This window comes from Nicotiana sylvestris, chromosome 8 (assembly GCF_000393655.2).
Source record: "Nicotiana sylvestris chromosome 8, ASM39365v2, whole genome shotgun sequence".
Taxonomy (NCBI): Eukaryota; Viridiplantae; Streptophyta; class Magnoliopsida; order Solanales; family Solanaceae; genus Nicotiana; species Nicotiana sylvestris.
The window spans coordinates 4555652-4577525 of NC_091064.1; the positions used below are offsets into that span (position 1 = coordinate 4555652).

The following is a 21874-nucleotide window of genomic DNA, read 5'->3' on the forward strand; positions in this document are numbered from 1 at the left end:
AATAAAGCAAACCTCCATCAACATAAATTAATTCGATTTGTTTTTATTTCCTTCTTTTTTTCATTTTTGAATATTTTTTTAATTTGGTATTTGATACTCCCTCCGTTTCAATTTATGTGAACCCATTTGACTCGGCACGGAGTTTAAGAAAAAAGAGAAGACTATTGAACTTGTGGTGTAAAATGAAGCACATATATTTTGTGTGGCTATAAATTATTGCATAAAAGTAAATTGTTTCCAAATAGGGAAAGAAATCATTCTTTTTGGCACGGACTAAAAAGGAAATAAGTTCACATAAATTAAAACGGAGAGAGTACAAATTTTTATAGCCCGAATGATGGAATTACATTTAAATGTCTTACTTTTGGAAGTAAAATACATTCTACTAAAGACGATTTCATTCCAAAGCTCAAACTCGAGAGCTCTAAGTTTATATTGTACTAGAATTTGCTACTTTGATTTCTATCGCCCCAACCCATAAATTAAAAAAATAAATAAAATCAAAGCAAAACCCTAAATTGGATCCCGGGTTTATAATCAACCCGTCAACTTTTTCGTCCGTATCAAATACCCCCACTAAAACAGTCCAACTTAATTCCACGACCGTAAACTACGCGCGGCACATTGTGCGGTTCAGTAACCAATGGAGGTTGAGGGCTTTTTGTACGAAACTCTCAGCCCTCTCTCCGCCACCACTACCTCCACCACCACCGAGCACCCACCTCCGTCGTCCTCCGACGAACATGAACCTTACCTCGTATTCCGCAACGAAATTTCTCTGTCTACTATCCAATGTCCCTCACCGGAAACCGCCGCGGTCGATTACTTCTCACTCGACCTCGACGGTGACGCCGCCGAGCTGAACAACGGTTCCGTTTCGACGCCGGCATCAGCTGCTGGTACTCCGTTGCCGGTTAAGGAAACAGCGAGAGGACTTGAAGGCAATTGGTTTCGTGCTAATTGTCGGTTTAAGAGTCCTATGCTTCAGCTTCATAAGGGTATTGCGACGTCGTTTTTAGTTCTCGCAATTCTGTTTTCAGTTATTTTCTTTCGATTTTCCTCCTCACACTTTCCTTTAATTGTCTCATTAATTTCTGGTTGTGATTAATCTATAATCAAGCCTCAACTGAAATATGATTTTAAAGAATGAATAAGCTCACGCAAACACATAGATATGTGTGTGTATGTGTATGTGTATATCTATGCATGTGTATAACATTCTCTTTAGTTTACAAGTAACTTTGCTCCAAACCTTGTATTTGTAAATTCATTGAATATGTACAAAATAGTAATCTAGAACCCAATAACTTAAAAGGACTAGAATCCCAAACCCATAAGCTTCAAATTCTGACTCTCCTCTTGATTCTTCTTCTAGAAGCAGTGCAATTAAATTTGCTTTGTATATGTGTCGATCATGGATGTATGCCTGTACTGTTCACACGCATGCGTTTTTGTGCATGCATAATTTTTTTTTTCATGATGGTGGTATCCGGTTAGCTTGGGTCCACCTCAACTATTCCATATGGTTTCTGCCTCTCACCAACACTGGTGCCGGGAGGGCAGATGCAACATATGGTACGGGTCTGGCAGTTTAGCCCGGACCCCATATATGTGTCTGAGAAATCCATTATGTATAATAAACTAGAACCCAGTAACATAAATGGGCTGTGGGTTCGGTGGCAAGCGCAAGGTCCTCAAAACTCATAAACTTCAAATCCTAAATCCGCCTTTAGGTATCGGGTAACTCTGCTAGATAAGGCTATCTAGGCATAGGCATGTGGGAAGAAATCACCTAGTATCTTTTGGCTCCGCTAGAATTTGATCATGAGACCTCATGGTCCTCCTTCCACTTCATTGACAACTAGATCACACCCTTGGATAAAAGTTTAATTGTGTGCATGCATATTTGCCGAGGTCTATTGGACACTGTCCTCCCCAGACCCCACATGTGGGATTACACTGCGCAATCCCACACTGGGCTTCTTCTTGTTGTTGTGTGCATGCATATTTATGTACACATATTTATATACTACTACATAATGTTGAACTAGAAGCTGTGCAGCTAAATTTGCTGTGTGCTATATTTGCAGAGATAATAGATTTTTGTGAGTTTTTATCACCTACACCTGAGGAGCAAGCATCTCGTAATGCAGCCATAGAATGTGTTTTTAATGTTATCAGATATATCTGGCCCAACTGCAAGGTCTGTTCTCACGATTCCCGTTCTCCTCCCATCAGTATATAGCACATTATATCTGTGATGTACAGAAGCAGATTGATTTACTCTGTTGAAGTTCGTTGTTTTAATTTATCATTCTTATTCCTTTTTCCAGCCAGAAGTCTTCGGATCATTCAAGACAGGGTTGTATCTTCCCACTAGTGATGTTGATGTAAGCTTACTCTGCTTATTTTTCAAGTAAATTTGAGATTTCCTTTCTCGGTAGAAAGATATTTTTCCTTAAAATTTCTCACTGAAGTGCTGCTACTTCTGCCTAAAGTTGAGCTAATAGAATCCTAACTTTAACAACAATAACAGTACCCCTCAATATCCTTTTATCCCCCCAAAGAAAAGTTACAACAGCAACAGCAACTACCCCTCAATACTGTACTGGTTGGGTTCCAAATCCTCCACATGACATGCAACAAAAAGCATCATGCTAACCTGGACATCCTGTACTTGACCACTTATTCTGTGATGTGAAACCTGTAAAGGCTGTTGACCCAATTAAGGAGCATGTGCTTTTATAAGAGAAACATAATTAGTTGCTAATTGAAAAAATAGTTCTGGAGCGTGATACTGCTCTGTGGTGGTTACCGTGTTATGAATGTGTTTAAGTTTGCAGACTTGCTTTGTTTGTGATGATAGATCTTTCCATTCACAGTCATTAGACATATGTGACTTGTTGGCTGATTGTGGTGTGGAAACAATAATGATCTAAGTTAAAGTTAACGTGTTGAGCTACTCTTTGATATACAGCTGGTGATTTTAGGGTCAGATATTAGAAGTCCTCAACTTGGGTTACAGGCTCTTTCCAGGGCTCTCTCACAAAAAGGAGTTGCAAAGAAGATACAGGTTCATGACATGACCCTGTGATCTCTCAATGAGGAACATTTTCTTTCATTTCCTCCCTCCCCCAACCTTGTGATAGGTTTCTGCGAAGAGAACTTACAATCTGGATTTTTCATGTGCTTTTCCAAATTAGGTGATATCAAAGGCTCGTGTGCCAATAATCAAATTTGTGGAGAAGAAAAGTGGCATTTCATTTGATATAAGGTTTGATTATGTACAACTTTTATGGGATTCTGACAATACTATTGTAAGTTTGTAGAAGATAGTTCATATTTTTTATGTTTATTTGTGTTGTCTTTGTCCTGAAATGTAGCTAAATAAAACCATGTTTTGAATTGGCGAGAACTTCTTCCATTTAGAGCCCGTTTGGATGGGCTTGTTGTAAGTGGCTTTTAAGCCAAAAGTCATAAGTTAGGAATTTTAACTTTTGGCTTTTGACTTATTTTTGTCATTTTAGCTTAAAAGTAAGTGCTTAAAAGCACTTTTTTTACTTTATCCAAACACTATAAAGTGGCTTAAAAGTTATTTTAGCTTAAAAGCACTTAAAATAAGCCAATCCAAACGGGCTCTTAGTCTCTTGCTGCAAATTATCTTGCCCCTACTTGGTGGTCATTTGGATAGTGTGGGGAGCTTGATTTGTGCTTTTCAGCTTTTCCATTCTTGATTTCAGTTTATTATCTAATGGAAATAATTCCACAGATTTTATTATGTACTTTATTTTGTGTTTTGGGATAATCCTCTATCTTGTGTTCCTCTTGTGTTTGAGTTTCTTGCTTGGTGCATGTGATTGTCAATTTGTTCATATTAGTTTAGACTTTATTATCTTAATGAGCTAACAAAATGAAATGGAGAATTGACCAATCTCTCCCCTTCTGTGCTTCTTGAAAGTTAGAGAAAAAACCTATGACAACCCACTCCTCATCCTAGGTAACTGGAAATCGCTTTGGGACATACCTCATTATTTTTAGCTGCTTCCTCTAAAGGTCGGCCAACCGTTTACTATGCAAACAAGACTACCAACCTTTTGAACTCATTTGACTAAGTCTGATATTGAGACGGCCCATCTTCCAAACCCTACAATATGACCGTAGCCTAGGTGTTAGGAATTTGTATATTAGCAGTTTTGGCACAAATTTTAGAGCTGGTTAGAGATGTTGTGCACTTTTTTTTTTACAATAATGATAATAATAATAATTGCAAAAGCAAATATTTTTGCAAATATTTCAATTGACGAAATGGATGAGAAAGCACGCTGCAACTTCATCTTAGTACCCATTTTCCTTACTACTTAATGTTGGGAACTTCCATAATATCTAAGATTTGGCTACTTATAGATTGGTGAAGAGAAATGGTAAACATGCATAATGCACACTCTTCATAGAATTAGAGACAATTGGGCAATGTCAATATCAGTTAGAATTCACCATTCAACATTAAGAAGAGATAGATGGAGGACTGTCCCCGCATGTATATGGTGGACAATATGGAAGGAGAGAAACTCTAGATGTTTTGAGGATAGTAGCAATTCAATACAGAAGATCAAAATGAATTGTGTCCTACTTTTTTATTTTTGGTGTAAACAAAAGTGGCCAGAAGATACTGTATCGATCCTAGAAGTCCTAGAATACTGCTAGGATTGTAACTCAGTAGTCTATCCTTTTGCATATTGTAAATATGGTTTCAGTACAACCTATGTACTGTTATATATCAATACACACAAATGTTACCTTCTCAAAAAAAATACCTAACCAAGTGCGTTGATTCACCACACAAAATTTCTACCTTAAAGTCAAATGGTGTACTTGGTAACCGTGATAGTGATATTTAGTTTCATTTTCCCGCAACAAGTCATTTTTCAGACCAATTACGATCATATGCAAGTTGTACTCCAGTGGTCACTGACATTTTGTCAGATGCCTGAAAATGACTGCAGAAGTTCTGTTAATAAATTAAAGTTCATCGTGCATGGCCTAAAGAGCAAAGGTACTTAGAATGGGGAGATTCGTAGCAAAAATTATAGCGCAAAAGTGGGAAACCTGGGGGCGTTGAGAAGAAAATGCAAGTTAGGAGGATAGAGAAAGAGCGGAAGGTGGAAGACCTAGTAGTACTGCTTGAGATGTGACAGTGTGAATAAGATCAGAAAAAAAAACAGTGTTGCTGCTCCTTCTATTGGCTGTAGTGTGGCCTTCCCAAATTTAAGGCAAACCCTAGCACACTATATATACTCCTTTTTTGTTAAAGCCAGGAACCTAACCAGAAAATCAAAATCCTTTAACCCTTAAAACCAAAAAATGACTGAAAAGCACAAGTTAAAGAAAGAAAGAAAGAAAGAACCAAACAGATGAAAACTTTGGTCAGTCGATTTACTTGGTATAAACTGAATAATGCACACCTCTGGGAGAGGATATATTTTGATGAAGAAGTGGGTGGTATTGGGAAGAAATGGAGGCTAAATTTCTGTTGGAGTTGCTCGTTCCATCAATGAAGTTACTGCCATGGCTCATCTCAATAAAATAAGGGTTTACTAAGAATAGTCCCTTGTAAAAAAAGGTTTAGTAAGCTAATTGGGATAGTACTCTGATTTACTATCGAATTAGCCCAACTGCTTTTATACTTTTAGTTGGTTGAGATGACTTGGATAAGGTAGAGTACGATGACTTGAGGGAAGAATTGAGTTTGTATTTTGAAGATAAGTTTCTTATGGGTTGACAAAAAGGGGTCTTCATATCACTTGCCTTAGCATATGGTTATTTAGCTAACTTCTTACTACTAATTTTCTGTTTTTGACCACAGTTTTGATGTGGAAAATGGACCCAGAGCTGCTGAATTTATTAAGGTTTGTGCTGATGTATCCACAATCTACTGATGTAGAAACTAACTGCATCTGATGTTACTGTGTTTGCAAACCTCTATAGGATGCTATGTCTAACTGGCCCCCTCTACGACCATTGTGTTTGATTTTGAAAGTATTCTTGCAACAGAGAGAGTTAAATGAGGTACGGTATTCTTAATATCTTCTAATATATCCAAGTTGCTAACTGTCAGCGGAGACATGCTTAAAAGGCATGTTAAGGTTACTTGCTGATGATAATGTTTAGATCTTTTCTGCTTTGACTTATGGTCTTCTTGTATTGCAGGTTTATACTGGTGGGATTGGTTCCTATGCGCTGCTTGTGATGCTCATAGCAATGTTGCAGGTGAATAAACTCAGTCACATGCTCTTATAGTGTGAATGGTAAATTACGACTGGTCACATATTAATGTCTAAAATTGGACTTATGGTCTCACAAGTAGTTATTTGAGTGAAATAGTTGTTTGAATAAGTGAAGAATTAGTTTTACGGCAGTCCTCTAATAACTTAGAAAAAGACCCTCTTGTCGCTGTTACACTTTATGTTTCACTGGTGTTATATCCTTTCTCAACTGTGCCAACCCTTGCTTTTCACTTGCAAAATGCCTGTGGCAGTACTGGCCTGTTACAAATGAAACAAAGATGGAAATTCCATCTGGGATTGAAGGAGTATGGATTAAAACACTTTTCTGAAATGAGGAAACTCAGTCTTGTTGTCTTTATTTGATCAATTAGTATTGGCCTTTTTCTTCCCCAGTCAGTTTGGCATTAAGGTTTGAAGAACTTATTGTGTTTTCTATTAGACATAGGTTGAGATGGAAAAAAAACTGAGAACTGAGGTACCAAGGAATTCTGCTGTGAGTCCTGTTTCCTTTGCATCTGATACTTCATCCATCTGGGAAAGGTTGTCTTGTTTTCTGTTTTGGTTAGATCAAATATGTATTGTTATCACTTCTGTATTAACTACTTTTGAAGACTTTAAGTGAAATCATTTTACGGAAAAGAATTTTTTTTAGTGGAATCACCCTGAAAAAAGAAGAGGAAAAGAATCGAGTTTTACGATGTACCACTATTTGATACTTAAGAATTAACTTTACTCTCTGTGGGGTATTATTGTGATGTGCTAGTTTGTATGTAAAATTAGTTGTCACCAATGTGTTTTTGTGTTTTACCTTGTTCTGATTATTTGGTCATGCTATGTAATTCATTTGCCAGAATCATCGAAATGGTCAAGCTTCTCCGGAACAGAATTTGGGAATTCTTTTGGTATGTCTCCTTCGAAGTTTTATTACTTGAAAAGTTTCAATGAAATCAATGCTGTACCTAAGATGACCCAACAATGTTCTTGTCTTTGAAAGAGAATGGTCAAGAAAGATAGCGTACTGCTGGTGGGAGAACGGATAAAAGAATCAAAACTGTAGTTTCTTAGAGGGGCAAAAGAGAGAAATCCTTAAAAGAGATAATTTAGCAAACAAATGTCTTTCTAAGAGGAGATGAAAGCCTAAGGCAAAGTTTGTCTACTTACAACTTCTTCTTAATACAAAGCCATATCAGCTGTATGCGAGCATGCCTGTGCGGAACTTCTAAACCATATTGAAAAGGTGTTAGCTTTATATGTTCCTTGCTAATATACAAATCTTCTCTCTTCCTTGTCACAAAAAAAAAATCTCTTATTTCTTTTTAAACAGATGAACACAAGTCTTCTCTCTTAAAGTTCCAATGTGATAATTCACGGTTGTCATGTTTAACCATGACTGCTATTGACCTTTCTTCTCAGCTACCTCTCTCAAAAACTCCATGGACAATTTAACTCACCTATTATATGCTTCATATGTTCCTTGCTAATACACAAATCTTCTCTCTTCCTTGTCACCAAAAAAAAAAAGAAGAACTTCTCGTATTTCTTTTTAAGATATGAAACAAATCTTCTCTCTTAATGTTCCAATGTGATAATTCACGGTTGTCATGTTCAACCACGACTGCTGTTGACCTTTCTTCTCAGCTATCTCTCTCAAAAACTCCATGGACAATTTCACTCACCTATTATATCAGTTCAAAATCATCAAGCAATTGTGTTGTTTTTGAAGACTACCAAAGAGGATTGAGAGAGATCCAAACTAACTGTGTTATCTTCGCATGGAGAACATCATAAGTAGTGCGGAAGTTTAAACGGGATTTTTGCTTTCCGTAAAAGAACCTCCTTTCCAGATGACTTAATGATATATCTGAAATTTCCTACTAGCTTCTTGGATTTTAGCTTGAACCTTATTTGTTTTATGTTTTACTAGAAGAAGTGTATATATATATATATATATATATTTTTTTTTTTTTTGGATGAAGGCTAGAAGAAGTGTTATTGACTTGCTATTAATTTCTTTTGATCCAATTGTTAACACTATTATTGATATCAGGAAGAAAAACATTTTGACTCTACTGCCAACTAATACAGGCGAGTGGTGGGGACAAAATTTTACCTTGGCTCATCTCTAAATCTTAGTTTGTCTGGGACTGGGAGAACTAAAAGAAATACTTTTTTTTAATCAGGAGAACTAAAAAGAAATACTTAATGGGTAGTTCAAGCAGATTCTTGGAGGAACAATACAAAGATAAAACCAAAGCCATATCACTTGCATTTGTAGGAGAAAGAGTATGAATGCTAATTGTTATCAGTCTAGGATGTCTAGTTCTTGCCACTTGAAAGATCTCTAAAGGAAGTTTCCATTACTCAAAAGCAATCAAGAGAAAGGGAAGGTTGTAACTTTTGTGCAGTGCAGGTTGTGCATTTTGTCCTGTCTGTGTCCTGTGCTCACTTCTTTCCTTCTTAATCTTAGATTCCAGAACTAATTATTTAGCTGAGCGACGACCTCTTTTCCAGTTCCTCCTTGCCTGCTATTTCTGTTTGCTTCCATTCCTTCTCCTTTTCCTTCTTTTATGCTATTTCAGCATATTGGGACTTCTTAAAAGCAAAAACCTTCCTACAGGTTTATATTATTCAGGGTAAGCTGCTCACATTTGTTCTTATGTTGTTGATTTAGGTTAGTTTCTTTGATATTTATGGACGCAAATTAAATACATCAGATGTTGGCGTATCTTGTAATGGAGAAGGTACCTTCTTCCTGAAGAGTAGCAAAGGGTATGAAATTTTGATATATAGTTAGATATTTCTGTGTTTTGCTTTAAGTTGTCAAAATATATCCGTTGGGTAATTTACTTTGTTGCCTTTTTGTTCTTCAGGTTCTCCATTAAAGGGAAGCAATCTCTTATTTCTATTGAGGATCCACAGGTTACCTCTTATATCTATGCCTTTCACATTTCTGTATGGTCTATTTGAACATCACAGAGTACATCCATGAGCCAACATTGTTATCTCTGTTCTTCCTTCTTTCTTTTTTTTTTTTTTAAATTTTAGTTATATAATATTCTATTTAATTTTGTGCTTTTTAAGCTTGACTATGGTGTCAGTTATTTCCGTTGTTTTTGTTCATTTTGTGTTTGTACAGTTATTTGGTGTGTACATTAGAAACAAAGTACTAAGTAACTTTTTCCTTTGAAGGTTGCATACAGTATAAACAAAGTACTAAACTAGGTGTTTTCTTGTGATTGCAGACACCAGAAAATGATATTGGAAAGAGCTCCTTCAATTATTTTCAGGTACATTCCACATGATTCCAGAATCTGCTCATCGTTTTAATCCATTTTCAGTCAAAATCATATTAGAGGCAACGCACCAAATCAATAAGACTGCTTAAGTTTTGTTGGGCGATATAAGAAGCTGCTTTGTCTGGCAAATATATATGAGTTTCAGTAATTGTGAAAAGTTGGCATGTTTCTGTTGTCTTGAACATTGGGTATTTAACAGGCAGCTTATTATCAAACAGCATGCATTATCGTTTAGGTTTATCTTAGCTGTTCGATACACTTGGCAATTTCAAGCATCCAAGTTTGAAATATTAGTTTAGATTGCATGCCGATCCGAATTTTGATGTGATCCTTTCATACGTTTGCTCAGCTTTTGTGTATAAAAACAGGAAATCATAGAGTTTAATACCTACCCCAATCAAGAGGACTCTAGGTCTCTATTATTTTTGTTAGTTACTTGTTTACACGGTTCTCTTGCTTCTTGCCTCCTCTGGAGCTACACTCTGAGGTTCTTGTTCATATTGGTGCAGGTCAGATCTGCTTTTGCGATGGCTTTCACGACATTGACAAATGCAAAAGCCATATTTGGCCTAGGTCCCAACAGGAGTATTCTTGGCACAATAATTAGACCAGATGAAATACTAGTGGAAAGGAAAGGGGGGTCCAATGGGGAAGTGACTTTTACTAACTTGCTACCAGGCGCCGGGGAGGGACTGCAGCAGTATACCGACCAGCAGGAAATCTATTGTAACTGGCGGTTAAATGATGACGATGAAGAAGCACTCCCTCGAGGAAATGGGGTCGCAGAGGATGGTGGAGCGCTGCAGTCCTCAGGAAAGAAGAGGAAATCGTCAAAGGAAAAAAAATCTGCTAAGAAGGTGAAAGAAAATGGGGAGAGTAGTAATGTTAGAGATGAAGGGAATTCCTCGAGGAAAGAGAAAAGTTCGAAGAAGCATTGGAAACATAATAGATGGTGATAAGACGACAGCAATATTTATTTGTAATGGTTAGAGTCCATCTACTGGGATGCCTCTACATGATATTTAACCTGCATCAAATAGTCAGATCATGAGGAACCTTACTGTAATTTTACTGATGTATCGCTGGAGATGCCCATTTGTAAAGCGTAACTCCATTTGGGTTGCCAAGATACCTGTTTTCTCTGGTGAACTGAATGGCAGTGTTTATATGGCAAAGTTCTTTAGCTAGTTTCTCTGATGGCTATAACGTTGACGTGTGCACTAGCGAATCAGGTTCAAGTGCATTGGAGAATTCATATTGCACAAAAGTTTTGATACAAAGTGGTGAAGATCATCCTCAGTGTTGTAACATGCCAGTTTTGACAAGAGAGAACTGCTGTTGTAATTCTGGGAAAATAAAGCTGCTTTTGTAAGACTTCTTTTAAATTTGAATATAAGAGACTGCTTGTTAGTTAATGAATTCCTAAAAACACAATTTGATGAAATGCAGATACATTTTTGGGCGTTTCATTGGTATTCTTGAACTAATGTAGTTTCAGTGAGGCTCTTCTTTTTATATTTCTCTTATCTCCCAAAGAGTAAATTTGACAGAATTATCCGATAATTGTATGGATAAAAAGTATAGTATGTGCTCCCTCCGTCTCATAATATGTGTCGTGGTTACTAGAAATAGTTGTCTTAAATTATTTGTCATTGAAGTTCAAAACAAAATTGATTATATTTTTTTTTTTTACCCTTAATAATCAATTGTATTCACATTTAATCAAAATATGGATAACGTTATTCATAGAGATTGACACATAAATTGAGAAAACATTTAATAATGGTAAAGTATTAAAAAATTATTCTTTCTTAAGGGGCGTGCATAGCAGAAATCACGACACATATTATGAGATGGAGGAAGTAGTATGGAATAGTCGAAATACACTGCAAGCGTGTACATACATTACAATTATTAAAAAAACATATTTTTCGAAAATTCTCTTTAAATTCTTGATTGTAACATACTTTACAGTCTATTCACCGAAATTAATACAGTACTATGGAACTATGTGACAACCACAAACATATGTAGAGATAGATCTAGCATTTGAAGTCAATAATAGATCCAAACTAGGTGTAATTTGTTATTAGCTTTGTCCCAATTTATATTTCCTACCTTACTTTTTAGTCTGTTAAAAAAATATTTATATCTTTCTTGATAAATATTTTTAATTTTTATTTTATTTTTACTTTAATCTTAATGATATGTTTTATAGCTACGCAAATATCTACGACTTGATTTAAATTACAAATTTAAATTTTTTTTTCTTTCTTAAACTCCATGTCAAATCAAACAATGCCACATATATTGAACTCAGAGAGTATATAATAAACTTTTTATCGACAGACACATATGTGAGTCAATATTATTATATTAATATCGTATTAGTATATTATTATATTACTATATAATATTATAATAAAATTATTATTTTCTTTTTCCTTCATTGAGTTGTAAAGTTGCAATAGCAAACTTTTGCAAAAGTCAGTCTTCAACTTTCCACATTGAAATAAACACCGACAAATTCCCAATTTCTCAAACTACTCTCAACTTTGGCGCTGGGAAAACTGAAAACCGTAAAAGCGCATTGCCGATGTCGATCTGCAGCTCGTCATCGTCATCGTCATCGTCATCGTCAAGTTCTACAAAATCATGGATCCTTCACGGTTTAGCTGTGGGAGCTGCAGTAGCCGTAGCTCTCGGCGCTCGCGCTTACCTCGCCCGATCCAGCAAGTTTCGGAGCCGGGTCATAGGAATTATACCCGCCCGTTTTGCTTCTACTCGATTTCAAGGAAAACCCCTCGTTCAAATTCTCGGCAAGCCCATGATCCAGGTACTTCTATTGCTCCCCATGCTTTTCTTTCCTTGCTTCGGAGCTCAATTAGAATGTAAATCGTGTGATCACATTCATAATTAACTTCATCTCGAGTTATTTATTTATTTTTTTCATATTTATACTAAGTCCGAATGCATAAACTATGATCTAAAGAAACTTTTGAACCCCCTTTACCTGTGCACTCAAATTTTTCTTACATGTAATAAAAAAAATATTTATTTTTACCCGATTTGTACAGTGTAAATTTCCGACAAAGGGGATTCAGTTGAACCCCCTTTACTCTACTTAGTTCCACCTTTGATTGGAGTGGTGAAATGGAGAGTAAAATGAGGCACATATGCAAAATGAGGGATTTGTTCCAATTACGTGGAATGAGATACTTCAACAAGGAAGTAGTGCCCGACCTTTACCTTGTTCTTATTTTAAGGCTTTAGGTCCAGGAGAGGTCAAATCCTTTTGATAAGAGCTTTTGGTAATATTTTTAGTTCTTGTGCCTGTCCTGGTTGCTGGTAGAGATTCGAGAATTTGAGTACTTTCTGATTCTACAGTGGCATAGCTCCAGACATGAGCTTCTTCCCTTCATTGTATGGATATCCAGATGGTTAGCAATAGGGTATTAATTGCCATTTATCCACTATCAATGTATCAAAGGATAAAACTGAAGCAGTGATTTGTCAAATTGAGAAAAGAATCCTGAGCAAACTACTAATGCCAAAGGAAACATAGTTACAAATCAATGTTACAACCGAAACATCAGTTTTCACATGAATACCTGAAATGATGTCGGTACTGAGTATTTATAAGTTTGCTTTGAATAATTAAAAGTAAGGGATCTGATATTGTCAGGTATGAAGTTTCTAGATCCATTTATTGCTCTTGCAAGGTGCTTTCCCTTCTGGCAATATTAAGATCCCAAAAATCTGCTTCAAACTTTTCAGGAAGTTGCAAAATTTAGGAACTTATATGCCATATTCAAGCGATTTCTCTCTTTTTTCCATGTACCCTTGGGTGAAGCTTTGATTCAGCAGTGTAATTATCGCCATTTTTTTCTAAAAGAAACTGAAACCTTCCACCATATGCAAAATCTTATTGGCAGAGAACATGGGAAAGGGCAAAGCTTGCTGAGACATTGGATCAAGTTGGTATGTATCCATTTGACCTGGCTTGACTGCCTCTATAACCAAGCCTACTTTTCCCTCCCACATCCACCACGCCCCCTGCTCCCCTAAAAAGGAAAAAAAAGAAGATTGCGGTGGGTGCAGTTTTGAAAGAGGGTTATTGCATGTGCTTATTTGGTTTGTTGTTTGACAGTTGTGGCAACAGATGATGAAAAGATAGCTGAGTGCTGTCGGAGTTTCGGTGCTGAAGTGATAATGACTGCTGAATCATGTAGAAATGGTAAACACAATACCATTTATTTTCTACATACTTGTTTTGCAACTTATGGAAATTTCAGTTTTTGAATAGATGATGCTTAGTTGTTAAATTGTAGGAACTGAGCGTTGTACCCAAGCTCTGGAAAAACTTGGTAAGAAGTATGACATTGTTGTTAATATACAAGGAGATGAACCTCTTATTGAACCTGAAATAATTGATGGTATCGTCAAAGCCCTGCAGGTAATTTTCCTTTCTTGTTTTTTCCTTAGTGATGATAAGAATTGTTGTTATACTCTGGAATTAGTTTCTTGGAGACTTCAGATAGTCGCTTGTTTTTCTCCTGTAAAATGTAAATACACTAGCCAACTCTCCTCGCTCGCTGATTGTTTAATTTATATTCAGTGTCAGTCAAGTGTTCAATACCTTTGACCTATTGCTTCATAGTTTGATGCACCGAACTTGAGATCACCTTTTCTTTCGGAGTACAACACTCCTTGGGCTGTTAAAAGGTCCCTTTATTCTGTCTCCTTGCTAATAACTGGAAACACGAGTCAGTATTCATTTTCCTCTCTCTTTGTCTCTTACTACAAATTTTAGTGCTACAACTTGTTCGGTCTTTGTATTCACTCCAGTAAAATTTCACTTAGTTTTTGGGGTAGGGAAGATCCGTATTCCCTTTCTCATATACCAGCTATTATTTGAAAGATATTTAACTATGTAAAATGGCCATTCCTCTTTATGAAGGAAAAAGAGCTCATTCATACTCTATTTTCCTCAATCTCCATATTCAACCAAAATAGATATACCATTCTGTCACACCCAAGTAGTTCTTAGGTGAATATACTATCGGGGATATGTTGACTTGGAACGTGAAGCTACATATTTTTGGGCTCTTATCAGCTATTCTGTCCATCATATATTATGTGAGTTAGTGTGAATATGGAGATTTAGGAAGGGAAGTGTTAAACGGGCCACTAAGACCAAATTTTAATGAGGTATGTGTAGATTTTTTGAGATTGACTGAGGAAAATTGTAATTTCTGAGTACGACATCAAATTTAGGACAATATAGTCCAAAGTATAGATACTTTCTAGTTAGTATAATTTCTGTGGGTTGGCATTCTTTACCATTTATGTAGAAATGACAATTCTCTTGGGACTGTTCAATTAGGATGTAGATCTGTAAAAGGAACTGGGAAGTAGGGAGCAGCATGGACGTTTAACCCCGAGATGTAAATCCAAATTGGCTAAAGAACTTAGACAATAACGAGCATAAACTCATAGAGTCATAGTCACCAAAAGTTGCCTCTTTGCTGGTTTGTGGCTGTTTCCCATAGATATATTTTTAATTAGCAGATTATCTAGATATTATAGGGTATCATCTTTTACAGGTAGCTATGAATATTAGGGAGCTAATTACCCATGAAATTGGATATCATATCATACTGTATTTGAGAAGTGAAGTTTACTTTGTATGAGAATTCTAACTGAATCTCCTCTGTCCACAACTTTGTACTTTTTGCCTTAAAATGACTAATAGCATTACTCTATGATTCGTGCAGGCTGCACCGGATGCAGTCTTTAGCACTGCTGTGACGTCCTTGAAACCTGAGGATGCATTTGATCCAAATCGTGTAAAATGTGTGGTTGACAATCGTGGTTATGCAATATATTTTTCACGAGGGCTTATCCCTTATAACAAGTTAGTCCCCTTTTCGCTTAAAAAGCCTGTTGCAATGGCTGGTTATATCTTCCGTTATAGAACCTAATCAGCTTTTCCATACATTCAGGTCAGGCAAGGTTAATCCTCAGTTTCCTTACTTGCTGCACCTCGGGATCCAGGTATCTAGTAGTACAATTTTAGTTCACCTATCAACTAGTTTTTCTGGGTAACTTTATATGATCAAAATGATACAGTGTCTTTTATTTCATTCTAGAGCTATGATACAAAGTTCCTGAAAATATATCCAGAGCTGACGCCAACACCATTGCAACTAGAAGAAGATCTTGAACAGCTAAAGGTCCTTGAGAATGGATACAAAATGAAGGTAACATTCTCTCTTCAATTTGCACATCCCTATGTTGAGTATCTGTTTAAATGACGGGGAAATGTATTTCTAGATGAAACTATAGTTAACCAAACAAAACAAAAGAAGAAACATTGGTAGAAAGGTTGATAAGCATTTCAAATATGCGGAAAATTTTGCAGCCTTTTTATCTATTAATTTATTCTTTACATTCTGCCTGTTTGCTTTTCCTCTTGTGTTTTTTCTGTAAGAAAGTGGTTATATAACTGCATGGCTCTTTTTTTTTGCTGCAGGTTATTAAAGTTGACCATGAGACCCACGGTGTTGACACCCCGGAAGATGTAGAGAAGATAGAGCGGTTCATGCGTGAAAGAAACTTGGCTTAGAGCAAAGATAGTTATTTTTTTGATAGCTTATGCGACTCCTAGAGCTATAAAGGTGGAGTTCTTTGGTTTCCATTTGCACTTTGAATTAACACGTCATTTGTCTTCCAGAGTTATTTTTGTAAAGAAAAAGAAATAGGAACTTACTGTATCAATCCTGCAAATAGTTCATATTTAGTGTTCTGTGATGTGTATGTTTCACGTAGGTATTCATTGCTGTGCTAAGGTTGTGTATTCTTATTCTTTAATTGGTGGAAGTTAGATTTCGTCGACAGACAACCCTCTCTATGTATGCCCATAGTTAAGGTTGAGGGCTGTTACTGGAAGCTATTTTGAGATAATATTTGCCGGGATTGTTTATTGTTGTATCTTCCATGAGTTTGAACAACATTTTCTGCTTTGTTTTGTTATTGGAAATACTTGAATACGTTTGAGCTTATTTTTGCGTTGTGTGCACAATATTATGCAAATAAAAGTAATACAAGACAGACAACTTTTTGGTAGATGAGTGTGCTGATAATGCTTCAGATATCATGATCTGTGGGGGTGAAAGAAGTAGAATGCAGTGGATGTGTGACTTTTGTGTGCATTCTGAGAAAATATACTAGTTTGTATGATGAAGAGGAGTCTTATATAACTGGTAAAGTTGCCATGTGACCAGGAGGTCACGGGTTCAAGCAGTATAAACAGCCTCCTGAAGAAATGTAAGGTAAGATTGCGTATAATAGACTTTTGTGGTCTATCCCTTTCTCGGATCTCGCATAACGGGAGCTTAGTGCATTGTGCTGCCCTTACTTTTCTGCTAACTCTCAAATAAATCTCCAAAAAGCATTAGACCGTTTGTAATGGCTCGTCCTTAGTACCTTTGAACGAACTGAAAACCATTTGGCTCAATTTATGTACTCAATAATTTTTGCTTTTCGAGATTCAAATTTTTTAATTTTGACTATATATTTGAATATAGAATCTTTAAACTTTTTTTTTAAATAAAATTTATATATTTTAAAACTACATAAAAAAGTATTATTATAAGTCATAATATTTTATAATTTAAAATACTTAAAAGACATAAAAGTTTATGATCAGAGAATAATTCATTTGATAGCGCAATGCATTTTCAGATATGCATTATTTGAAATCAATTGAGAGAAGTGTGAATAATTAGTAACCGAATAAGATCACATGTCTGTTAAAGATTTATGCCTATAATAATTTTGGTAATATGACAAGCAAGAACAGAAAGATAATTTCTCGAAAAATATTCTGCCCACGAAAATATAATTTTTGGAAGTATATATAAAAAAGTCACGTGCGAATCACGTGGAGTCCTGATCCTAACGAACGGATATTCGTATCATATATGAAATCTCACAAAAACAATACAAACTCCACTGAACCACAGACCTCACTCTCACTAACATTTTCTCTGTAAAAAAATTTAATTAAAATCAGTACTCTCTCTCTTACACATCGCCGTTTCTCTCTCTACTATTTCAATGGCTGGTGTGTTGGAAACCATCGCAGTTCCACGCGCCTCCGCTTTCTCATCGGCGCGTTTGGCTCCTATAGCGAATTCTTCTTCGTCCTCCGGCCGTCGCTCCTCCGTTAATTTTTCTCAGTTCAGAGGACTTAAGTTCCAACCGGTCCGGTCGCCGGTCTCCCTCAGCTCACAGTCAAAATCCGTTCGCCGTGGTGGACGAGTCGTCTGTGAGGCGCAGGAAACAGCTGTTCAAGGTGTTTCTACTCTTCTTTCCCGTCAAATTCACTACTTAATGATGGATGATTGTTTTTAATTGTGATTCTTTTGGCCTAGAACAACGTATCTTGTTTCTTCTGTGATATTCAGGGGCGGCTCAATAAAATTGATGCCGGAATCTATTCAATAAAATTTGTATATATTGTTATTGCTTAAATTTTCAGTGTAATGTTATTCGGGTCATTTTGCACACACCTGGCCCATTCACTGGCTGTTCAAGCAACTCTACTTACTAAGAACTTGAGTAATGTATTAAGAAATATTCAAGGTTAAAACATAATACTATTATAGTAAAATTTTGAATCTCTGTGTAAACTAGTTCCAGGCCATTTAAAACTGCATTATTGAAGGGTAAATCTGTCGTTTGAGGAACAGAAGTTGAGACAAGCTAGCAATATTTTTGTTCCAACACATCTGTTCAATATTTAAGTGATGTACGCATCACGTTCTAACTAGACTGAGAGCTTCTGCTGTACTGCTAATCAGATATCATTGGAATTCCTTGCATTTCTTTTCTAAAGATAAATTTATTTGGTAATATGTATCTGAATAAATTTGGCTTTTCTTCTGGTTTACTTGTGCATTTTCTGGAGGTTGGTTACTTGGTTTTGCTATTTACTTGTGTCATGATTCTCGTGACTAGCAACTTTGTCGTCTTCACTTCTCCCCCTCCCCACCTATACAGTCCCTGTCCAAGCTCTTTTTCCCCGTCTTCCAGAACCAACCTCACAGCTGCAACTTAGATTCTTAGCGTTGAACCTATTGTATTTTCAACATTATGGAATCTACTATTTGTTGCACTTTTTGTAGGTTTTTACACATAAATTTATGCTCCACAATAACTGGGTTCAGATGAACCCGATGTCACCACTCTAGATCCACCTCTGCCAAGTTGAATGTCAAAGACATCTAAGGGGCTATATGTAATATTTTGCCTGGAAATTTGCTACTTACTAACCTTCTTAGAATTCATTTATACTCATTAGCTTGGCGATTCATGATGACATATGCTTTGGAACAACATAGAAGCTTGTACTGTCTCAAGCTTCTGTATCAACTTTCAGACTCCTATGAGTACTTTGCCTATTGAGTAAAAGCATCTATGCAATATGTTATGCAAGTTACTTTGACCTTGTGTTCAGATGTCGGAAATCTGTGCAGTGGACTTTGCGCTGGCTTCGTTCTTCAGTAAAGTGGGAAGCATTGCTTATGCTTTTGTGTGACTATAGGCATTGCACTAGTATATAGAATAATCCTTAGTTGAATGAATGAGATCAGATGTTGTAAATTTTCTCTTTGGCCTAACTTAATAGGATGTTAAGATATTCAATGCATCGGCTATCTCCGGTAGTAAATTTCATATTGTTTCTCAGTTTTAGTTGCTCTGATAAGCATTGCTTCTGCCTCACTCCCATCATTTATCAGTTTTTTTTCTTGTCTGACATGGTTCATGGAAAATGCAGTGCCTGCTGTTACCGACAAAACATGGAAATCACTTGTAATTGAGTCCGATTTACCTGTCTTGGTCGAATTTTGGGCTCCCTGGTGTGGTCCATGCCGAATGATTCACCCCGTCATTGGTGAACTATCACAGGAATACGCTGGCAAGTTCAAGTTCTTCCAGCTGAATACAGATGAAAGCCCCTCAACAGCAAGCGAATATGGAATCCGAAGTATTCCAACTGTCATGATTTTCAAGGGCGGAGAGAAGAAAGATGCAGTCATTGGCGCAGTTCCGAAAACGACATTGACCACCAGCATAGAGAAGTTCTTGTAAAATGATGCAATGCAAATATAAATTATGGGAATTTAGCTGTTTCTCTTCTTTATATATTCTCTCTTTGCCTTCAACACAGGTAGAGTAATATGCTTAATAAACCTGAAATTCTTCTGTATAGATTGAGGAGCTATGTTTCCTCTCCTCTCACTTTTGCATTACATTAGTAACTGAAATTCACTGGTATTCTGTGCTACACTTTCCCTTAGAAGGATCCTTGTGTTTGTTATTATTGCAGAACACGGCATCAGGTATGCTTCTAACTAAAAACTTCTACATGTAATTTTTGGGATCTGTTGTATCTATCAATGGCCGTTGTTGTTGATATTTCTATTGTTTCTCTTCATCTTTCTTGAGCTGAAGGTCTAGCGGAAACAACTTCTCTACCTTCCCAGGGTAGGGGTAAGGTCGCATACATACTACCCTCCCCATACTCGTGGGATTCCACTGGGTTTGTTATTATTGTTGTTGTATCTAATCATTGTTGAGTTTTATGCAAAGTGAAAATTTAGGATTTAAATTTGATGGGTTCAACCTTGAAGGTTTCTAGCTTAACTTATTCTACTTTTGAAATTATGAATTTAAATTTAATATATGTTAAATTTTTAGTAATCATCAAATATATTTAAATTTTGTGTCGAAAGTATATTGGTTTTTATGCATAGTGCATAAATACAAACAACAGACTAGAGCACCAAATTCCACTTATGCTATTTTCACCATTTTATTTAACATTACATCTAATTTTCAAACTTATCGAAAAGCGACCTACTGTTTGGCCGCCGGATCGAAAAGCAACTACAGTTAGGCTTCTTTTTTCTAAATTTTTTTACATAACTAGAAATTACATACAACTTCTTACAATTAAAACATTGTTAGAAAATGGAAAAGCTGTGGTCAACGAAAAAGATGTTCATTCACCTAATTGTAATAATGTCATGTAAAGTGAGTAAAACAGATGGATAATTAATTCTGATTATAGATTTTGATCAAATATTTTAAATTTTTTATACACTACTTAGGACAAATTACGTGAATAAATATTTCTATAATTAAAGATTTTATTTCTTTGAAAGATCTCTAAATATATTTCTATTCCTTTGGACAAAAGTTCTTCATCTTGTATAAAGTTTAAGATTTGAAGAATAAGTATTAAAGTGTAAGTTTTTCATTCTCCAATTCGAAAATGATTGAAAATCTATGTAGATGGAAAAAATTAGCTTTTTCTAATTTTTAATTAGTAAAATATACCTTCTGAAATTTTAATTTTTTTTGTATTTTATAAACAACAACAAACCCAGTTTGATCCCAATATGTGGGGTCTGGGGAGGGTAGTCTGTACGCAGACCTTACCCCTACCTAATGCAGGTATAAAAGCTGTTTCCAATAGACCCTCAGCTCAGGAAGGGCAAGAAGAAGAGGGAAGCAAGCAAGGAAGAAAGATGGAAGAGAAAAAATATAATTTTTTTTGTATTTTATAATAATACAACAACAACAACCCAGTAAAATCCCATTCAGTGGGTTATGGGGAGGGTAAAGCATACGCAGACCTTACCCCAACCCCGGAGGGGGTGGAGAGGCTGTTTTCGGGAGACCCTCGGCTCTGAGACAATAGATATGTGACAACAAAACCCGAAAAAATAATATCAGCAACGTGAGAGACATCAAATAGATGGAAAAGCAGTACCACAAATATTATACAAAAGTCTGACCATGTCCTCGAAAATCTGGAGTCGCGTCATGTCCTGTCTGATCACCTCGACACAATACTTCTTAGGCCGCCCTCTACCTCTTCTCGTACCTGCCAAAGCCAACCGCTCACACCTCCTAACCGGGGGCATCTAGGCTTCTTCTCTGCACGTGTCCGAACCATCTAAGTCGCGCTTCCCGCATCTTGTTGTCCACCGGAGCCACGCCCACCCTCTCCCGAATATCTTCATTCCTAATTTTATCCAGCCTAGTGTGCCCACACATCCATCTCAACATCCTCATTTCTGCAACTTTCATTTTCTGGATATGTGATTTCTTGACTCAGCCCCATACAACATGACCGGTCTAACCACCGCTCTATAGAACTTACCTTTGAGTTTCGGTGGCACATTCTCGCCACATAATAAAAATTATATTTTTGGATAA

At 36.3% G+C, this 21874-nt stretch overlaps 3 protein-coding genes across 3 annotated transcripts; all 3 read left to right on the plus strand.

Moving 5' to 3' along the window:
• Window positions 1-571: 571 nt before the first annotated feature.
• LOC104233121 (uncharacterized) lies at window positions 572-11047 on the plus strand. The gene is made up of 13 exons (XM_009786446.2): window positions 572-998; window positions 2091-2203; window positions 2334-2390; window positions 2978-3073; window positions 3204-3274; window positions 5864-5906; window positions 5986-6066; window positions 6208-6267; window positions 7136-7186; window positions 8956-9053; window positions 9155-9203; window positions 9527-9571; window positions 10090-11047. Exons 1-13 carry the CDS (start codon window positions 644-646, stop codon window positions 10534-10536), a joined length of 1566 nt encoding a protein of 521 aa, XP_009784748.1. The 5' UTR covers window positions 572-643; the 3' UTR covers window positions 10537-11047.
• Window positions 11048-12018: 971 nt separating this feature from the next.
• LOC104233122 (3-deoxy-manno-octulosonate cytidylyltransferase, mitochondrial) lies at window positions 12019-16644 on the plus strand. Its single transcript, XM_009786447.2, has 8 exons — window positions 12019-12416; window positions 13516-13561; window positions 13731-13817; window positions 13912-14036; window positions 15358-15497; window positions 15586-15637; window positions 15733-15843; window positions 16116-16644. The coding sequence occupies exons 1-8, from the start codon at window positions 12177-12179 to the stop codon at window positions 16206-16208; spliced, it is 894 nt and encodes a 297-aa protein (XP_009784749.1). The 5' UTR covers window positions 12019-12176; the 3' UTR covers window positions 16209-16644.
• Window positions 16645-17584: 940 nt separating this feature from the next.
• Window positions 17585-19934, plus strand: LOC104233123 (uncharacterized). Its single transcript, XM_009786448.2, has 2 exons — window positions 17585-17939; window positions 19425-19934. The coding sequence occupies exons 1-2, from the start codon at window positions 17702-17704 to the stop codon at window positions 19736-19738; spliced, it is 552 nt and encodes a 183-aa protein (XP_009784750.1). The 5' UTR covers window positions 17585-17701; the 3' UTR covers window positions 19739-19934.
• Window positions 19935-21874: the final 1940 nt, after the last annotated feature.